The sequence below is a fragment of the Neopsephotus bourkii genome, unplaced genomic scaffold (genome assembly GCF_033783945.1).
Source record: "Neopsephotus bourkii isolate Nb327-2 ecotype Australia unplaced genomic scaffold, CSIRO-AGI_Nbou_v1 NB_168, whole genome shotgun sequence".
Taxonomy (NCBI): Eukaryota; Metazoa; Chordata; class Aves; order Psittaciformes; family Psittacidae; genus Neopsephotus; species Neopsephotus bourkii.
The window spans coordinates 10364297-10385746 of NW_026900684.1; the positions used below are offsets into that span (position 1 = coordinate 10364297).

General features: G+C 36.3%; 1 protein-coding gene across 1 annotated transcript in view; it reads right to left on the reverse strand.

The window, feature by feature from the left end:
* Window positions 1-21450, reverse strand: part of GALNTL6 (polypeptide N-acetylgalactosaminyltransferase like 6) — a 485664-nt gene that overhangs the window by 273310 nt on the left and 190904 nt on the right. The window contains exons 3-4 of the mRNA XM_061372533.1: window positions 18638-18776; window positions 3196-3362 (exon numbers count right to left, since the gene is read on the reverse strand). Coding sequence (XP_061228517.1) covers window positions 3196-3362; window positions 18638-18776 — 306 coding nt within the window. The remainder of the gene's footprint in view (window positions 1-3195; window positions 3363-18637; window positions 18777-21450) is intronic.

The following is a 21450-nucleotide window of genomic DNA, read 5'->3' on the forward strand; positions in this document are numbered from 1 at the left end:
TTTAAGTATATAAACTCTCTAAAAATTACACCGATAAAGATATTTTGCAACTTTGGGTACCTATATTCAAACCTACGCTGATTTCTGTCACAGATGATTTCTTATATTCATGTAGGGCTTTTTGTATTAAATTTGTCCATAACTGAATACTGCCCTTTGAAATTTCATAACATTTGCTTACCTCCCTCTTAATACCAAGTCTCTAGTCTGCATTATATTGATATTTCAAAGGTGCAGCTGTCCTTTTATAGCATCTGAACTTCATAATTTATTGTGAATATTATGCATGAACTATCTAAACCTTTTGGTTTTGATCACAGATTTGAGGAATATGAATAAAATGAAAGCACACAAGTAATTTTGCAGACAAATCAGCAAACTGCTGCATACCTGGCTGTGCACTAAAACATTTTCATCATCTGTTATCAAATGCTCTTCATGTGCATTTCAGTATTCATATTTGCAATACTTAAGAAAAATAAAAAGCTTCTGCATTTTTAGCCATCTTCCACACAGCTTTCAAGTTTGTACTTTTTGTCATCTACTCTATTTCCAAGAGGGACTGGCTTTTCATAACAACTTCTTACACTTCTGTAAAAAGTAAAAGTTTGATTAGTAGAACACCCCAGAGAAAAACGTTTGCCTTTTGACCACTACTTTTAAAAAGTAACAGTGCTATTGAAATACCCCATTTTCACTTTCAACTATCTACAGATGTTGAGGTTCCTGTCAGAAAACTCTGTTCTTTTCACAAGAAGTTTTGGAACAAGTAAAGCATACACAGTATTACCTAAACGGTACATAACTGGTTTGACAAAAGAAAGTAATTGCCATTTGTCAGCTATGTGGCACATTAAACTTCATGGAGAAATTATAAAATGAGAAAAAGGGGTATAGATTTATTACTAATCACTGTACTGCTTCAACACTGCGGTAAAATTTGTTTGCAATGTTTCTATCAGTTTTGACAACAACTAAACACACTTTAATTTTTTATCTAATCTGTCTTCAGTGTCTCACACTGCTTTACTGCACTCATCAATCCAGGATAAAGCAACTAAAGGGTGAAGGATTAATAACAGTAAAATAGGCATCTATTTAATCACTCTGAAAAAAGATAATTGTGTGAACTGGGAGAGGGAGAGGTATCAGACAGCATTCTTTCAACATAAAATACCACAACTGTATTGCATATGGCTAGTTCATGAAAAATTAAGAAGAGCACAAGAAAACATGATAAAGCTTCAGTTACGTACAGTTTAGAGGATCTCTGAAGTACAAGAATTAAAACCAATTCAGATGTGCCAAAACGATTCACCCAACTTGAAATTCAGTGGTACTGAATTCAGAGTAGAGATGCCAATACATGTTTCTTGTGTGTTTGCTCTTCTCCACACATACAGTATCAAATGTGCTACCAAATATGCTTAAATTCAAAACAGTCAAGCATTCAAAAATGCATTTCTAATCTTTATTGTAATAATACCGAAACTCAGATAAGTAAATCTTCATAATGGTGCAACGGTTCCAGACCCAGCTCCATACAAGTCCTTTTAGTAAGTTTCTTTTCAAGCCAGACATTTATGTTAAGCATTTACATGCTATATGAACCACTTCTTCCAGCTGAAAGCTGTTTGATTGAAAAATTATATAGGCTTATATAACTGGAAATTAAGATGATGGAGATTTTTACAGTGTTGCAGTAATTAATAAGGAATTAGTATTACAGGCAATATTTACTCCCTAACAGAAGTTAAAATATTCACTGCTTACTGGCATTAATTATTTTTCTAATAACTGGAAAGTAGATAAGCTTTCTAAAGCATTAACGCATTTAAAAATATATCAACAGTAGTCAGTATGATCTTCATTAAAAAACTGCTACAGTATCACCATATTGAGCAAACATAGCCTCAACAGCAGTGTTCTCAGTATAAAAAGCATTTTTACTCATCAGACACCTCATAAAACCAACTTACAGGCTTCCCCATACGTTGTTTATTACTAGAGAACTGTTAGCCTGCAGGAAAATTGTTGTGCTACTTCACAGTTCTTGTTTTGAAAACTTTCATCCATGGTCTATATTTTTATAAACATAGAATAGCCAGAACTGTACTCAGTTTACAATTTCACTTCAATTGCATTAAAGATAGAGAGGCAGTTTGTCAAAGGACACTTTGCCACTAAACCAGCAAATATGAGGGGTAAGATAGATGTGTGCAGAATTAATCTTTCTAACCCCTGAAATACCAAGCTTAAAATCTTACAAAAATGATTCTACTGCAGTGCTCCCTCTCTTTCACCCAGGGACTTCTCACAATAGTAGTCAGAAATCTGCTCCTGTTATGCTCCTAGCTGAGAAAAAGATTTTACCTAAAACATTAGTAAAGAAGACAATACTCTCTTTTGCTATCAATCTGCTTAGAACAAGGGCTACATACACACCAGCAACTAATATTTCAACAGAAACAACCAAGAAACCCCAAACACCAAGAAGTGAAAGCTCTTCATGCTGGAAGTCATAAAATTTGCACTGAAATTTGAAATAAAACCTATTTCCCAGTTCCGTATCATTGTTATGGATTAATTTACCCGAGGAATTCTTAAATTTCATTTAAGGAACTTAGAGCATTTATTCCTTGTGCTGCATTCAAGAACTAATGATAATAGAAGTCTTTAAGTGATTGCAGTTTTCTTACTTTTACTATATATAGATAATGTAAACTTTGATTAACTTTTCTAAAGCAGTTTTTCACATTCCATTCAGAAGAGTCTCATTTCTCTGCATGGCTACTTTGCACAAGTATATGAAGCTCTCTAACTCAGTAAAATTCCAGGATTAAAATCTAACGAGTTGCATCCAAAATGGACAAAGTTAATAGGTTTTCTGCATCAAAGTGAAGCCTAAGGAAAAGATGTCAAAACACTAAAACCTGCAGTATTTCAGAAATAATATAGTTTCAAAATACTGTATTAATAAGGGGCCAAGGAACAGTTCACAGTCTCTTTGACGTGAATTTCAATATTCATGCAAAGTAAAACAAAAGACACTTGTACACATTTATTCCAGATAACAATCAAGCAGTACTTCAAAGCAAGCAGTCCAGCAGGTAGACTTTTCACTTTTGTTCTTCCTTTATACAGACTACAGCACATTACAAAAGCCAATTTAAAGAAAAACCAGTTGGGCCTTACCTCTGTCACTGAAGTCATCCACAAGAATGATTTCTGCTATCAGGCTATCTGGAGTGCGGTTGATAATACTGTGTATTGTTCGCAGGAGTGAAGTCCAGCCTTCATTATGAAATGGGATAATTATGCTAGTATTTGGTAGCTTTTCCAAGTACACCTTGTGCTTACAGCTGGAGAGACAAGAAAATAATTGTATAAGAATACTGAAGTGTCTGAGCTGGCATATACTGTGGGCCATTCAACCATCATGGTTTCTGGCATGAAATCCAGCAGTGTAATCAAGTGGTACTTTCATATAACAATAACTAGTTTATTTAAAATATTTATATTGTTTAAGATATGCAATACATCTGAACAATGACAAAATTTAAGTGGAATGAGCGAAAATAACAAGTCACTGGTTTGAATTAGATTCTTTTCCTTCACTGAAAACTTTACCTTGCAAAATGACAGAGGACACATGTTCTATGACATTACTTTCAGAAAACAAAACCTCTTATCAGAAAGAATTCTGAAACATAACATGAAACAAAAGAAAACCTGAAATGATTTTTTTGTCCGTAGCATAAAAAAAGAATTGAAAAAACAGTCTACCACAAAAGACAAACTCTAGACAACAATTCGGTATTATCTTGGGTGGTGCATGCTTATAGTATGTGAAAGAACAACATCCACAAATAGAACTCCCAACTTCACAGCTAGGTACCCAAAATAATTGCTGCTATTAAATATGGAGATAAACCAATGCATGATTTTCAAAATGCAGACTGATACAAACAAGAAAATGTAAACAACCTTTCATTTTTCAAAGGAAAGCACTGCACCCTCAGCATTTTAATGGAATGGCATCTATGTAATATCAACGCTTAACCTTACCCTTTTCAGTATTGAGTTGTTTACGTATTTGTGCAAAACAACACATTTTTAAAAAATAAATAATGGCCTTGCAATTCAGTTTCTCCTGATAGTTGAGAATATTCCAAAACTAACGTTCAGGTTAATGAAACTGATAGGATTTCATCTTTCATGTTTTGTTGAAAAAATGGGGGAAAGGGACACATTCCTTTGTGATATTACACCGTGGCATTTTCAGCTCTGGGGACAAAGTAACTGAATGATTTCTCATTCTGCACCCAGATAAAGGTATGCCTACAAGCAGAAATGTCAGCCTTGTGATGAGCACACAAAACCAGGGGAAAAAAAGAAAGGGTGATGGTGTAAACGTAAGACCTGCAACTTCTAGGTTTAAAAAAAGGGTAGATATCTTTGCTGCTTTTCAGAAAGAATAACTATGCATAACAATTACTGCTGTAGGTTACAATGTTGATCTACACATATTTGCAGCTTAATTTGCATTTCCACTTGTCCTGGTTTTGGCTGGGATAGAATTACCTTTTTTTCCTAGTAGCTGGTACAGCACTGTTTTTTTGCTTTACTCTGAGAATAATGCCAATAACACATTGATGTTTTAGTTGCTGTTATGTAGCAATTATCTCCATCAGGGACTTCTCAGTCTCTCATGCTCTGCCAGTGAGGAAGGGCACAAGAAAGCCAGGAGGAAGCAGAGACAGGACACCTGACCCAAAGTAGGCAAAGGGATATTCCATACCACAGCACATTATGCCGCATACAGAAACCAGAGGACGTATACATGCTATTCTTCAAAGTACAATATTTTCCTCTAGCATTTTTACTCCTGGTAAGTATGGTTTTTAAAATGAGTAAGTTCTCCATCTCCATAAAACCCTAATATAACACACAACCCCCCAAAATACTACAAAAAACCCAAGCAAAAGAATGCCATGCTTCAGACTACAACTTTCAAAGGGTAAGGGTAAGGGTAAAAAACAGTAACACCCAGAACATGCAAATACATCAAAATGCTGTTTATTTCTAAACAACATACCTTTTGAGAAAGACTGTACTGAAATCTGTGTATTGGCATAATCAATATTGTAACCTCAAATGTATATGGATGGGAAGGTCATTAGATTTGGACACACTCATTGATGGTTTCAGGGTAATTGCATATCCTAAGTGATGAGAAGCAGCAGCAACATTGATGAACTTGGCTTTAAACTAATTAATTCTTCCTACAGAATAGATTTTTCTATTAAACCCAGAAGAAAGACACACTTATAAGACAGAAAAGAAAAACACCTTACATTTGCTTAACACCTCCATCATTCCAATTTGACCTTTAATCCTCATGTTATTTACTTTTACTTTGATAGTGACTGCAAAGGTACCTGGCTATGTGAACAGATTTCTAGTAAGAGCCACAAGCCACCAAAATGACTTTTCCTGCTTTTTCAAATAAGCTGGTCAGATTCTCAAGTTAATAGAAATGGAAACTTGAATTTCATCATCTTCTATTGTTAAGACAGTCTCTAAGGTTTCATAGTGGTGCCCTACTTGTCTGTCTTCAGTAAGTTAAATTCTGCTCAGTTTTAGCCCCTTGGTTTCTGACATGAGACTTCTAACTTAACAGAAGGTCACTATGTTTTAGAAGATGTGATAGAGAAATCCATTTTATCTGAAGTTCTATTCAGCATTATCTAAAGCAGGGTACAGCTGGCTCTGTGCTGTGATGGGAAAGAAGACAAATCTGATAGCTGTAATGTTCAGAAAAGGCCCATGAATTGTAATAGGGACACAGAGATCCACTGCTGAGAATTTGATTTAACAAGAGGATAATCATATACGCGTGCAGCATTTGTTCAAAGTCCATCAGTGTGGTTGTTCATATTCTGCATAATAGAAGTGATGCCAAATACCGTGGCTGCAACAAGACTAGTTGGAAGCAGAGTAGTATTGCTTCTTGTAAGCCACTGCTAGTCTTCAATGTGATCAGGTCTTTGTGCATAGAAGAAAAAAACTAGTAATCATATCACTAGGTCAGAGTGCAGTCCAAAGTCATAAACTATTATTACATTTAAATTTATTAATGTGTCTACAACACAGAATAAACCAGTGTAGGTAGATGAATATTTCATGTATTAAGCAGAAAAGTTTTTATATACAATAGTAATCAACAAACAAATCTTGACACACATAGAATTATCTAATACTTCAACTCACCTGTGTTTTAGTGACGATAATGACGTTTAAAACCAAGAAGTATCAGCAAGTTATTAGACAAGCAACTAGAAAGATACTTTTAGCATTAACTGCAACAAATTTGCCTCAGCATAAAAAATTTTTAGAAGTGTTTTTTCAACACTTTTCTTATAAAAAATGCTGTGGAGTGCATTTAGAGAAGTGCTGACAAAGTTTGATCATAGCTTCAAACTAACCTTGCTTTATTATTCATGCTGATTTCAAGGTTCCAACATACCTCCTAATAAATACCTTATTTTTCAGCCACCATAAAGAAGTCACATTTTCAAGGCTACCTGTCTTCTGCTGTCACCAAAATAATCCTAACGTAACAGTGTTTTAAGCACTCCTGAGCAAAATGCAGACTCTGATTTTAATATGTCTACTCTCTAAAACTAATCTGGTTAATAGCTTAAATACCCTGTGGAATGAATGTTTTAAAACTGAGATTCTTGATTCTCCAAAAAAGTGAGAAATTATTATACCAGAGACTTTCGTATCTCCTGAAGAATGCAATCTTACCAAAATTTATTAAAATAAAATATAAAGCAAGATTTATTGTAGAAAGAAAATACACTATGTATAAAAAAAAAGAATTAACATTACCACCAAATTTTAACAGTTTTTAAAATGAGCACTAATATTCATTAGGTTTTTGTTTTTTGTTTTTTGTTTTTTTTCATTATGGCATATGTTAAGGGAAACTGAACTGGCTTCCTACAGAAATACTTCAAATACAGCAGCGTCCAAATATCTGAATCAACAAATTGGGAAGGGGTAAGGCAACAAAGAAACAACAGTACGTTTCTAGGACTCATGGCAGGATACTATTCCAGGGGGAAGAATAACCCAACAACCAAAACTAAAAAAGTACTAATAAAACCTTAGTAGGATACTACAGATTGAACTTACTAAAGTATTACAGATGTTCTCCTAAAGACGAGTATTTTTTTTGCAATTAATGTGTTTAAGTGAAACACACCACCACTTATTCGTGGAACAATGCTGAATAAGAGGTTCAATAGCTAAGGTTAAGAGAATGACAATTTCTTAGCACAAATGTCAATAGATTTGTTCAAACTTATTATTAAATAAATTCTTAAATCTTAGAATAATTTGTTTCAAGTCTGAAAATTATATACAAATGTGTTGGTAGGAATACCGAGGAAGAAAATAACCATGATAAGCAATTGTCATCCTGCTAGGTAGGTAGCTCACACCTGTATTTTCTGACTGAACTTATGACATCAGCATTCAGAAGAAAGGGAGTTTAGAAGAGAACATGCAAAGGGCATTACGCACCTCCCTCACACAAATACTCAGAATTATGAAATAACATTAGCAATTTTGACTTTGCCAGAAAAATATTTTAGACACAAGCCCTGGTTATGTAAGTGTGAAAAAAACCTGGCACCAAATGGTGAATTTTCTGATGAACCCCATACAATGACATTTTCAAGATTATTATCCTTCACAATACTTTTTATTATACACACCTACCACAGAGTCGCCAGGAAATGCTGAGTATGAAATCAAAGTTCTTTACTAAAAGCTAAGGTGGAATTTATTTGTAAATAATCTGTATAGTGAAATATGTTAAATATATATATAATTGACAAAGTGGAACTTTTCACCAGTTTGCATTTGGCATGGTGCTCCTAAAGTTTATCACAGCTGAACATTTGCACCCTGGAGTTCAAGGCTTTTTTACAAAATCAATACAACTCATACACTTGTCCCTAAAACACTTAATACTGGGTTTAGTTATTCTTTTGAGATATAAAATTCTTCTACTGGGTTGAAATAAGAGTCAAACCTGAGTTTCTGAATAAAACAATTTTAGAGCCAATTTTGAAGTTGCAGGTAGACTTTCAGAAGGTTAAAAGAATAGGAAGAGGTTCCTTTATTCCTAAAATACTAACCTGCCTAAAGAAGTAAAAAAAATAATTGTCACAGAAACATCTGGAAGCTACTTACAGCAAGCACTAATAAAATACAACTTGAAAAGAGGACCAATCATAAAAAGAGAAGTAGTGAAAGGAGTTAAAATTACACTTTGCTATTCACTACTGAAAGTCCTAAGATGATTACGATTTCATTTTGTATGTTAGCCTACTTTATTGGGCAGAAATAAAGAAACAGCATCCTTTTACTTCAAAGTATAGGGATAGTTCTGTTTAATTCCTTGATGAGTTTACAAGTAGGAAGAAAAAAAAGTCCTAAACTGTCATACTAGCTTAAGATGCAGAACTGCAAAATTCTCCATCTTTACAGCTTCTCTGTTAATAGAAACATGCAGAAATCCACCATCTCTGTAGAGGAGCAAATGAAAGAAAATGGGCTTCTAAAAGTATGAAAAAGCAGAGCAGGGCTGGGCTGGCACCATTTCAGCCACTTTACAGCAAAAGCTGATTCATAAAAGCAGCAGTGTTTGACCCTGCGGATGTAACAACAATATTTTAGGCACATTAAGGGATGGAAATAGCAATGCCTTGGCCAGTTACCAGGCTCTATGCCTTCTAGACACAACAGCCTTGTAAACCACCCTTTCTGATAAATAGCATAGGAGGAGTTAAATGTCATGCAGGTATCCCTTTGCTGTATTTAGGAAGCAAGGTAGCAGTCTACTACTGCAGTTACTTGATTACAAAAGTATTCCACCTCCAATTTTCTCTTCTCTTATGATGTGCCAAAGAGCAAAACAGAAAGAGATTTTCAAGCTTCCACCCCTTCTACTCACTGCACCATCCCACACCTTCCCCCCACCCCGGCTTTGTCAGCACATGTTTTCTTAGCTAAGCAGCTTTTTCAGGTCTGACCTTTTCTATCCTTTATTAAACCAACTACAGCACCCACTGGGTTCCCAGTGGGAAACTACAAGCCGCCGATAAACTACCAAGACAAAACGTTTTCCAGTGAAGATTTACATAGCATGTGTCTTAGCATGTCAAAGTACTCAATTCACAGCAACAAGCTTCAGTTGCACCTTGTTTCTGTTCCAATCTAGCTTTGTCAACAAAACCCAGTGAAGTAGTGGGAACTAGTAATTTCTGCTGCCATTTGACAAGGCTGTAAAATTAACTTGGGTGTGAACTGATGGAGGGAAAAGTAATCTTTATTTTCACAGTGGCTCACAGCTGGGAAGCAAGCAGGCATTACTGGGTACATGCCTCAATAAATGGTACAACACTTTTCCTTACTAGAACAAATAAGCCTTCTCCAGAACATTACTGCTATTTTCATGACAATTTAAAAAAAAAAAAAAAACCACAAAAAATCAAATTCTACAGTAGTGTCCTTGTTTCCGCTGGGACAGAGTTAATTTTCTTCCTAATAGCTGGTAGTTGTTGCTAAGTAATGCTTACCCTGGTCAAAGACTGTTCAGTCTCTCATGCTCTGCCAGTGAGGAGGAGCACAGGAAGCCAGGAGGAAGCAGAGACAGGACACCTGACCCAAACTAACCAAAGGGGTATTCCATACCACAGCACGTCATGCCCAATATATAAACTGGGGGGGAGTTGCCCAGAAGGCCCAGATCGTTGCTTGGGTCAGGCTGGGTGTCAGTCAGCAGATGGTAAGCAATTGTATCATGCATCACTTAGGTTTCTTGGGATTTATTCCTCTCTCAGTTGTCTCCCTTTTCCTTATAATAATCATTCTATGTTTTGTTTTTTTTTCAATTATGAAGTTGTTCTTAACCCCCAGTTGTTTTTTTTTTTTTCTCTCTGCATGGAGATTGGAGGGTGAGCAAACAGCTGTGTGACAGTTGCCAGCTGGGGTTAAAACACAAGTAGAAATAGTCTGCATTACCACTACTAAACACACAAAAAATAATGCTTCTTGGAAACTAAACAGGCAAAGCCCTGCCCTCTTATGTAGGTTTTCTTCAGTATGGACTTCATCAAAGCTGATAGACCTGAACTAGGCACTTGTTAGGGTCCAAAAGGGTTCAAAACTTAAGATCATCTAGTTCCAACCCCCTTGCCATGGGCAGGGACACCTCTCACTAGACCATGTAACCCAAAGCTCTCTCCAACCTGACCTTGAACACTGCCAGGGATGAAGCACTAACCACTTATTTGGGCAACTTGTTCCAGTGCCTCACCACTCTCACAGTAAAGAATTTATTCCTTATATCCAATCTAAACTTCCCCTGTTTAACTTTGAACCCTTTCCCCCTTTGTCCTGTCACTACAGTCCCTGATGAAGAGTCCCTCCCCAGCATCCTTACAGGCCCCTTTCAGATACTGGAAGGCTGCTATGAGGTCTCCATGCAGCCTTCTCTTCTCCAGGCTGAACAGCCCAAACTTTCTCAGCCGATCTTCACACAGGAGGTGCTCCAGCCCCCTGATATTCACTGTGACCCTCCTATGGACTTGCTCCAACAGCTCCATGTTCTTCATATGTTGAGGACCCCAGAACTGCACAGAGTACTCCAAATGGGATCTCACTAGAGCAGAGCAGAGGGTTTGACCTCCCGGTCACACTTCTTTTGACGCTTCCTAGTATACGGTTCACTGTCCATGCTGTGATGTCAATTTGCATCATTTTTGTCTGTCATGGACAGTCTCTCCATCAGCACTGCATTTCTTTGAAAAAATCCGTCAGTGAGTTTGCCTCACTTGGTCCTTCAAACCAAAAGGTTTCTCTAACCAAGCAAAGAACATGAGAGGCAGATGAGCCTGAAGACACAAAGCTCATCTGTGTTTGCAAAGCTTGGTTTGCAAGACAGTGAGGTATAAAACCATAATGGAAAGATCTTACAAAAAATATAAAAAAACTGAAGAAAACCCCCAACAAACTCTTTTACATGGTTTAAGAAACTTTTCTACTCACCCAGATATTAGATTAAGGCTTGGAAAAAACAAATGCATATAGAATTTTATACCATCTCAAAATCCCTCATAAGCAAGCCTACATCAGCAAGCATCTTAGTACTATAATTATATTTCAGCTAAACCTTGCACTTTATCACCTATGAATTAAAAAATCACCAAGTAGCCCAATTTATATAATATACACACCCCCAAACCACTTGTGAGAGAGAGGACTACAAAAAAAACCCTACAAAAACATTGATGTACTCATAAATCATTCGCCCACACCAAGCACACTTATAAGATCAATAAAACCCCTCTGAGTCTAGGTTCATCTTCCGGGCTGAAGGAGAAGAAACAGGATTAGAATCTCAGATTTTTGTATCTCAAAGTGCATCTTAAGCATGCTACTGCAGGAACAAACCAACCGGTAGTTTGGCCAACTACCTTTTAACTTCTGTTTCATAAATCCTTATTATCCTTTTACCAGCTTCTCTTACATTTCAAAGCTATCCCAAAGGCTTCTAGCAACCTGCTGGCGGGTATCAGCCAGTCCAGTTTTGTGCCAGTCCTCAGGTACTTGTCCCAGTTGTCTTGATCTTGAGAGGGACCTCAAAAAGATATCAGTTCTTCATGGGTACGTCCCATCAGGGCGTAAGGACTTACTATGTCCAGTTTGCTGAAGTATTTTAAGATGGTTCTTTGTGATCTACCTCCATCTCTTCTCCACTCTGTTTCACAGCAATGTGACCAGGCTCACACCTCTCTCTCAATACCATCTCCCGTACACAATACATGAAATAAAATAATGGGTAAGATATTACTAGCTCTGGCCAGTATCTATAGCACCAAAATCCCAGCTGGTAGACATGGGAGCAAAAGCTGTGAAAAGTGCTGCCTTCAGGTGTAATGGCCCACATGTGCCTGTAAGGTAAGTTGCCTGCTACTACATCTTGTGGCCCGTGCAGCTTTCAGAAAATAAGCACTCAATAATGTTATTCATAATCAAACAAGACAAAAGAGAAAGAAGTTGGCTTTTATATTCCACCCTGCTGCAGATTTACTGTCCCTATTACATGAGGTAACAGTTAATTCTGTTGCCAGCAAGAATGTACTGCTGGCACTTGCAGTGTTTTGTTGTTATTAGAGCTGAAATTTCATTTGCTTAAGTATCCAGTCTTATGCAAATGCACATTAGATACATGCCTAATTGTATGGAAAAAAAAACCCAAACTTGGAAAGGAAGCAAGAATGGATGTACAAAGGAAGGTGTACTGAGGCTTTTCATAAAACTATTAACAGCATATATCATCACTTTTACCTGTGAAGTGCAAAGGTACAGATCCCCACATCCCCACATCTCAGAGATCCCCACATCCCCACATCTCACAGATCTTAGTGAAGTTACACATGCTTTCCAATTTTACTATTGTATTATGTGAGAGTTAGAAATTCTCTTTAACTGCTGCCAAATGCTAATAGACTTGGCTATACAGATGTACAAAACTGGCTGGAGGGTAATACCCTTCAGTATTCCTGTCCCTATTAAGTTTAGATTTCACAGTTATGTTTACTGCAGCTTGTTATTTTCTGAGGAGTGTGGGAGGCTTCACTGGATTTTAAGTAACATTCAAATCATCTAAACACACAAGAACTACTTTCCTCCACTTGTATAAGCAGCTTATTTCTTTATCAAATTCTTTTCAGTAAACAGAAAAAGACCATCAGGCTTGCACTCTCTTCAGTGCCCTAGTAAACACTGCAGCCTGTTTCTCACCAAAAGGACAGAAGGGGAATCATCAATCTTTAGCCACATTTTAGATGATGCTGTCAGAAAAAAGGACACGCAAAGCACCCAGAAAGCACTTGGGAATTACTCCATGTTATTTGTTACTATCAATACATATCGTGCAGAGGAACTGACAGCAGGCATGACAGAGACAGAAGGCCGCAAGTTTTCTTGACTATAAAATATTCCTCATCCTGTTTTGAGAAGCTGTACTTCAAGTGGGATGCCCTGAAGCAATTGCAGAAAACAATCTGGTAAGGTTTAGAAATGGGGACAGTGCCTTTAGTTTTTTGGACCACATGACTTTCCACCTAGTGAAGATGGAACACACTTTGAAAAGCAGTCAGAGTATGAACCTCCAGCTTTCTCACTAGCCCACTAAAAGTACAATTTGAGTTTAACCAGTCGCTCTGTGGCCAGATGTGGTTAAGGCAATGGTAACAAACATCAGAACAAAGCAATGCAACTTACGCATGTATTAAGAGATTTCAGATTTCCCAAAGTGAATGAGAACTAGAAAGAAGCCTTCTACTCTGTTTCTTTCAAAATATAATCAAGAATTCAGTAGAAGATAGACCCAAACACCCAATTGCTTCCACCCTTATTAAATATTGTGAAGTTCTGCATATTTAGATTGAATTATTTTTATATTAGTGTCTTGAAGCAAGGCAACCTGAGCCTGTCTTTAAAATCACAGAATGATGAGGGAATTCATTGGATTCTACCTTGGACTAAAGATGGATTTTTAAGGACAACATACATATCTTAAACTGTAATAAATGCACTGTATTTATAAAAAAGTTATGAAATACCTTCAATACCATTACTGAAAATTTATAGAGGCTTCAGATATGAACTACTGCATTACTGTAACTATAATTTATAATATATTCCTTTTCCACAGGAGTCCAGTAATTCTAGCTTTTCTGCAAAGTTTATCGAAACATAAGAACTAACAGTAACACTCCCCCCTTTGGAAATTTAATACATATTAATTTTAGCCTCCTTTAAAAACACAAGGAACAGCAATCACACTGTATTCAAATATTCTGAGGACCATTCAGACCTTCTCTCAGCTTTTGCTACTGACAAGGAGGGAGAGTTAGAGAGTTTCCATTATGCAGAACAGATAGAATGAAATTTGCCTATTTTATTAGTGAAAGAAAATCTCATTAGTGTTCAGAACACAGATCTCACAGCCTTTAGCTAAACACCTGTATTTCTTTGAATATTTCTTGAGGCCTGTGAAAAGCTTAATGTTTAAGAAAAATGAGCACAGCTCAGACTTCTGAAAAGGAATAATGCTGGGAGTGACAGTGAAGGGCCACCACTTCACACAGCAACAGCAAGACCAGGACGCAATGCTTAGAAGCACTGATCCCTGCCCTTTTTGCCTAAAATCCAGACATCACAAAACCCAGTATGTCCTTAATGTAAACTATAACCATTAAGAATTTCAGTACAAAATGAATATATCTATGCCCAGAGAAATCTAAAACGGATGGGATTCCTTGTGATAAATTATTAAGACAGGCCAATGAGGATTTGTGCCTCTGACTTGCAACTACACAAATTATCAACAATTAATAGACAAACTTTACACAAAAAGGAGACCTGTTGTTGAAACCAAGCTATACAAGCATACCATACCCAAAGATTTTCAATGATAATGCTCGCAGCTCTATCAGTATCAGGAATTAACTTGAATTCCTTGATTCAAGAATGAAAAGCTAAAAAGTTGGATGCTCTGGTCTACAAGGACCTAGGAGTTTGAAACAGGATATGCCACAAAATTTATATTTATGGTAATGTTCAGAATAGACAACTGCAGTCATTCCCCTGAGCCTCATTAAAATCACGTTTTGAATAGCATTCAAAATGTGAATCATATTGTTTTGTTTGTTTGAACAAACAAAATGGTAGAATAATTAGTAATGCTGAGAAGATAAGAATTAATGGTAACTTCTATATTCAATTATTAGAATAAGTAGCATTTGTGTCTCTAAAATCGAAAACAATACTGCCGGCATCTTTCCTAGCTTTAGCAGGTTTGATGCATTCCAGACTACAAAAGGTAGCACAGGACAGGTGAAAAGGAAAAAAAAACAAAACACTCTTCTTGTGGGTTTTGAAATATTTTTCATACTGGTACAGAACTTCTTTTAAATAGCAGTTCCATAGCCAACCCTCAGTACTCCCCAAACCTCATAAAATTGCCTTCCACTTCAGGTGATGAAAACTTGTATTTCAACTAAATCAGTCCTGAAATCTGATGAGCTGACCTGATATCTTGTTTCATAGTTTTATTTGAATTATAGAAGGAAAAAATAGTGAATGCTTTGCTTGTTTAGATTTTTTCTTTGTTAACTTAAAGCCAGGGGGTGATCATGGGCAAAGAACAGAGAATCAACTAATGTAACTTGGCAAGAGCACCCACTGTGAGTGGATAGAAACAAGACAAAACCTCAGAAATGAAGAAAAAAAATAAATTCTTCAAGTGTAGCTATGAGAGAAAAAACACAGAGAGGTATCAGAGAGATGCAATAGAATCCATTAAGCACACAGGAAAGCTGTTAAGTCAGCCTTAAAATAGAAGTTAACTGGTTTATTTCTCCAGGGATTTTTACAACACACACATTTTACTGTCTTAAAAAGGAAAGAAGCATCAATCTGAATACATCTTGCTGAAGTGCTTTAAATATTACACTTAAAGAAAAAAAATATTGTAAAAAAAATTGAAAACTGAACTTCTTAAAGCTCAGTCATCCAAGCATTTGTTCAGTTTCACCCATCCATCTCCCAGATGATACAGTTTGCAAATCCCAAGACTGATTTCCTAAGAGACCAACACGGAGAAAGTTAATTTGGATTGGACAGAGCAAGGTCTGGTTATCTGCCATCTTTGCATACTTTGAAGAAAACCAGACACTTAGTAGTAGGACTTGAAACTGTTTTGGTCTAAGATTTTGGAATAAATATGTTTGATGAAGTTATTTCAGAGAAATGTAGAAACTCCTGTAGCTCCTTTTAAAATTTAAATAAATTTTGATCCAAATTACAGGATTGATCACTCTGGTTTTGTTGTATTTGAAGGTTCATTTTGTGAATTTCCTCTACTGATGGCAATAAAACTATTCTATTTCTTTTTTTAAAACAAATCCTAGACAACGTTTTCAGAAATGTTAGTCCTTGGCACAGGTAGGCCCCTGTGCAAATGGTATACACTAGACAGAAAATCAAAACCTGTGTCCATATAATAACAGTATCTCCCAAACATGCAAAAGAAGACAGTTAAAAGCTGAATGGCAGGTAGAAGTTCCACAAATCAAAAGCCCTTTATAACACTCAGAAGCTGACAAAATGAAATTTGCCTGCTATACCTCACCTGAATTGGCTGCACCCATTTCAGTAAGAACACGCTTTTGTGGCATAGAAACTATATAGTTTTCTAGTGAGTTTTTTTGAAAGCAACCTTACAAGCTGTTAATTACTTTCCATTTCACACATGCTTCTGAAGAGAGGACATGCAGTCCCTAAGTGAAATGCAGTCTGAGATTGTCCTGCATCATACTTCATGCACAGCAGCTGAGAGATTGCTTTGTTTCTGACAGTAGATCAGAAATTATTGTCAGACTACTGTGTGTCTTGGAAGTTTAAGATAGAGACTTGCTTCAAGGTCTAACCACCAGAAGTATAGGTTATAAGCTTTGTAATTTCATCAGTGTAATACTTAGCACACAAATTTAGCAAAAAAAAAAATATTTCTTATCACTGTATTTAGACGATGACTACTGGACTACTTGTGTTACAAGTCTTTAACATAAGGAAGGTTACAAGGACATGATGCAAGTCAGTTCACTCAGGACACTACCAAAACATCTCCCATACGAGACTTCACTGAATGGTATAGGAACCTAGCTGAATTGGAACATGAAAAAGATGCAGATACCAAGGATTCACACTTGCCAAACAAGATGCTTATGTGAAAGTCACTAAAGGGTTTGTTCAGGGGGAAGAGTGGCAGAGAAGGACCGATGTTGCACTGATTTGCTCCTAATATGTCACTTCTGACAACACATCACTCCCAATGCTTCTGGGGACTTGCATGGAAATGTCATTGACTGTGTGGACAGTAGTGAGTAAGAAACAAGTTGCCAGAAGACCAACTTATAAAAACACTAAGGTAGGATAAACGTCAGCTTCCTTTTGTATTTAATAATCGTCCTCTGCAGTTTTAATAAGACATGATGCTTAATGAGCATATTATTACACCAACAACGTAATTTAACACAGCTGTGATGCTGTACAGCTATACATTAAATCTCAAACATTTTGAAAGCATTCTTTCTACAGATAATTTCAGGTATCATGGTAAAGTACAAGGCAAGCAAAATATATAAAATATATAGCTTCTTAGAAAAAGTTGTTTGACTTAATTCTAGCCAGTGTTTTCTCAAAACAATGACACATGGCAATTAAATACAAAACATGTCCAACAAAAGATTTTTTTGAAAATATTTTGTTAATTCCTCCACTGAGAATTACTTTTTAAAATCTTACTATGCAAATATTCATATACTGTTCATTCTTTGAAAAGGACAGCTCCACATCTGACAGAGCAAGACGTGCTAGTTGCCATGATATTCCTTTTCCTCATCTTCCCCCCTCAAGAACGTCTGTCAAGCTCTCAAGTTCTGCTCAGCTCCCTGAAGAATTTCAGTTATTCACACAGTAAAATCATACAGGTTAAGAAGTAAGTAGCTATCTTAACCAGAAACATACTGTATAATAAAGGGAATCTTATCCAATGGAAAATACAAACCTAGTCATGGAAAAAAATAGTTTTGTCACACTCCCTGTACCTTTCCCCCTTTGACTAGTTGCATAATACCCAATTAAAAGAGGGGGGGAAATGCCATGCAAAGAGACAAATTAAATCATCTCTCTCTTCAGAGGTCAGAATGACTCTGGAGGATTAGAACCTGAAGCCTAGAAAGGCATACATGACCTTTCCTGTTGCAGACAGAAAGCTTTACTTCTTGTACATGGGAGACAAAATTACAGAAAAGTTATGTTTGCTGACAATTGCATGACCAATTTTAGCTCACTGGCTATTTTCCAGAATAGTCTTTATTCTGTTTCTCTGTAGGATATTACTGCTATTAAGGAACACCACCATCATCCAATCCCACCAAATTCTGCCCATATATTTCATCATGGCTCATCCTCTTTCATGCAATTCTACGCTCATTATCTGTGCTATCAGCACCCAATAAACTGTAGCTATTAGGTTGCTTTCACTTCTTATGTAAGAAACCAAAAGAAACATTTTGAAAACACTGGTCCAAACATTCAGCCAAAACTTTTATGCAACTTGTCATGCTGCCCCCCAAAGGAAAGACCAGATATTTTCAAATGAAAACCTGAAAAACTATGTAAAATGATGCTTATCACTGCCTAAAAAATCACTATCCAGAAATGCCGTGAAAACAATTTTGTAATTAAGAGACGCCTCCTACAGTATTGATGTGTTACCAATAAAATAAGAGGTCAATTTATAAGGTGGATAGTGCAAATGATTTAACAATGGTGATAAGCTTTCCATTTCCTATTTAAAGAAATGGACACAATTTTTTGCCTGAGGGCTCATGACTGACCTCCCAGAAAAGCAGGTTATTTAGAGATATACAAAGATAAAAACTTAAAATCAAATAATCCAGGAAAAAATGAAAAAACGTACTTAGGATGTCGGATGTCTGGCAGGGATCGCTCCAGTGCTATGTTGTTGCTAACAAATATGTTGAAGCCATTTTCTCTATATGCAGAATCATCATGGTCTTCCTCTGTAAGAGGGTACGGCTTTCCATGTTCACCTTTCCCTACAAAGAAAAAATACAATTATTTGCCTTAAACTGACAGCACAAAACGGACTACAAAGACAAAAATAAGTTAGATTGAATTTCAATTACTACACTGCGTCTGGAACATCTCTAAGTAACTTCTTGCGGTGTCTTTAACAATGCTTTTGGTAATTGCAATATAAAAATATGAAGTAGATATAAATAATGGGACTTGAAAGCCCCTCTGAATTCACCCAATTCATTTAGCTTTGCTTTTTCTGAGAGACACAGTAAGCTTAAAGCATTTTATATATAAAAATGTGGATTAAGCTAGACCTTTTTACATCAGAATCAAGCTTTCATAGCAGTCATAAACAAATGGGTCAGTTCCAGCAATTCCTGATTGATATGAGTAAAATAATTACTCAGTTACTCTATATTTCAGCAGTCAGAGCAACCCTCCGACCCCCCACCCCCTTTTCCAAAACCAACTTTTGCATTGAAGTTTAGAGTGTCCAATTTTCAAAAGCAAGTAGCAAGGAAACCAAATGTTTTGCTCTGGGCTCCTCGAGCACCCTTGAACTTGAAGGGACCAGCCAGATGTACTCAGTGCTTCTAACGTCTCAGCACTGCTGATTTGTTTTCAGAAAGTGGTCACTTTGGTTCCCTAAAGAAATTATGTGTTCATTCCCTGGCAAAGAACAGGTCTTCTATTCCAGTTTTTTATTCCCAAGTTATTTCTCATCATCAGTCACTTGGCTTGCTTAGTACATACCTCAGGCAAACTACACCACTATCTCTTCCAGTCAAAGAGTAGAGAACACACAAAAACACTTCAAAGAAAATCAAAACACAAAAGCCTTCACTTCTCAATTATTTTTATTCTTCTTAGTCTTTCAGAGGATGAACACTTCAGAGTTTCTAAGCCCTTCATGCCTACTCAGGTTCCCAAGAAGATACACTTTCTTCTACATCCAATTGATCAGCTTATAACCTCTCTGTCTTTCTCCCTCCAGGCCCACTTATAAGAAAATACCTCCTTCTTCCTGAGCTGTTTTAGAGACATTTATCAACTTCCCAGCTAGATTTGATAAATGACCACCTGACCCTCAGCTAATCAGGAGCAGCTGCAAGAGGGGATGAAAAGAAAGTGACTGTAAGATGACAGAAACATCCAGTGGTGTTCTTAAAGCCTGTGAGCCTCTCTCATTGCTCTATTTCATCTTATATAAGCATAAAATATTAAAAACATAGAATATGCAACTAAAGATTCTGTAGGCACTAAATTTTAGATTTTTTTCAGATAAAATAATATTGTTATTTAAAAACTTCATGCATATAATTGCAATTTCATTTAAATTCTTACGGAAAATAAGGTTACTTACAAGGGAAAATAGTTTCTATAATGAAACTCTTTTTTTATGCTATTTCATTGCTAACAGGTACCTTGTCATTTTACGTTTTTTTTTAAAGATCCCCAAATGCACATAACATACTAACAAAATACAAAATCTTAGACTAAGCTTCTACGTGAGTCCTTATGATTCCTTACTAAGCATGGGGAGGAACCATAATATTAAAGAGGCAGCTGATGAGTCAGAGTACTACTTAAAATTCAATAGCACAATCATATGAAATCTGTTTCATAATACAGTAACAATAAGCTAATGTTGTTCAACCCCCAAGACATAGAAATTTTATCCCCTCTTGTACATATTCTAAATAGATTACTACATATGTAGTACATACCCTAAATTTTTAATTTGCCTTTAATAAGACATTTATCCAGGTAGTTACAAATGTATTGGAAATTCCAGAATAAATTAACTATATGATAAAAACATACTATTGCTAATTGATGTTTTTGCAATATAATTGTCTGTATATTCCAGTTATTCACCCTGTAGGAAGAAAAGTGGATTCTTTGTTTTTCTTAAAGGAGTTCATTTGGCTATTCAGGAGATGAGTTTTTTTCCTAGTCCTATAGTTGCTTCGTATTATCCCCTGCTAGTGAAACTGAAAGCAAGTACTTCTAAAGTAGACATCCAGTCTTACTCACTGAATATGGAACACTATCACTGTGCACAAGCCAAAAGAACAGATATCTTGGTTGTTATCTAGAACAACTCGGAAATGGGCTGAACTTTCTCATATTGCACTGTAGAAGTGTTTGACCAATTGCAGTCTATAAGTTGCTTCTGCACTTACACAGTAAGTTGGGCCAAGAAGTGCACTAGAAATTGTGAAGTGTGACTCTTTCCTAACACTATATAAAAAGTATGAAATAAAACATGTAGGGCATGAACAGAGGCTTGTGGGCTTTTATGAGTATTTCTCCCAGCTTTCTTGTTTGCTTGCTTTCTCACCCTGCAGCTCACACTGATTAGCTAGGGATCAGGTGGTCATGTAAAAAGCTGTTGGCTAATTTCTGTAAAAGACCTCAAATAAAACCAGATTATTTCTTATGAGGATGAGAGAAATAGAGAGCTTTGAAGATAAGGATTTAAAAAAAAATAAAAATAAAAAAGGAAGTACAGCTTTTGGATAATCAGTAGGCCTCAGGAGTTCCTTTTGTAAAAAAAAAAGCCATATATAAGTCTCACAGCATTAGAAATTATCATAAGCACATTAAAACTCTTTTCTGTCACTGATTTGCTTTCCTAGATGCCTGACAGTAATTGCCATCACTGTACACTGGTTTGGAGGTGGACTA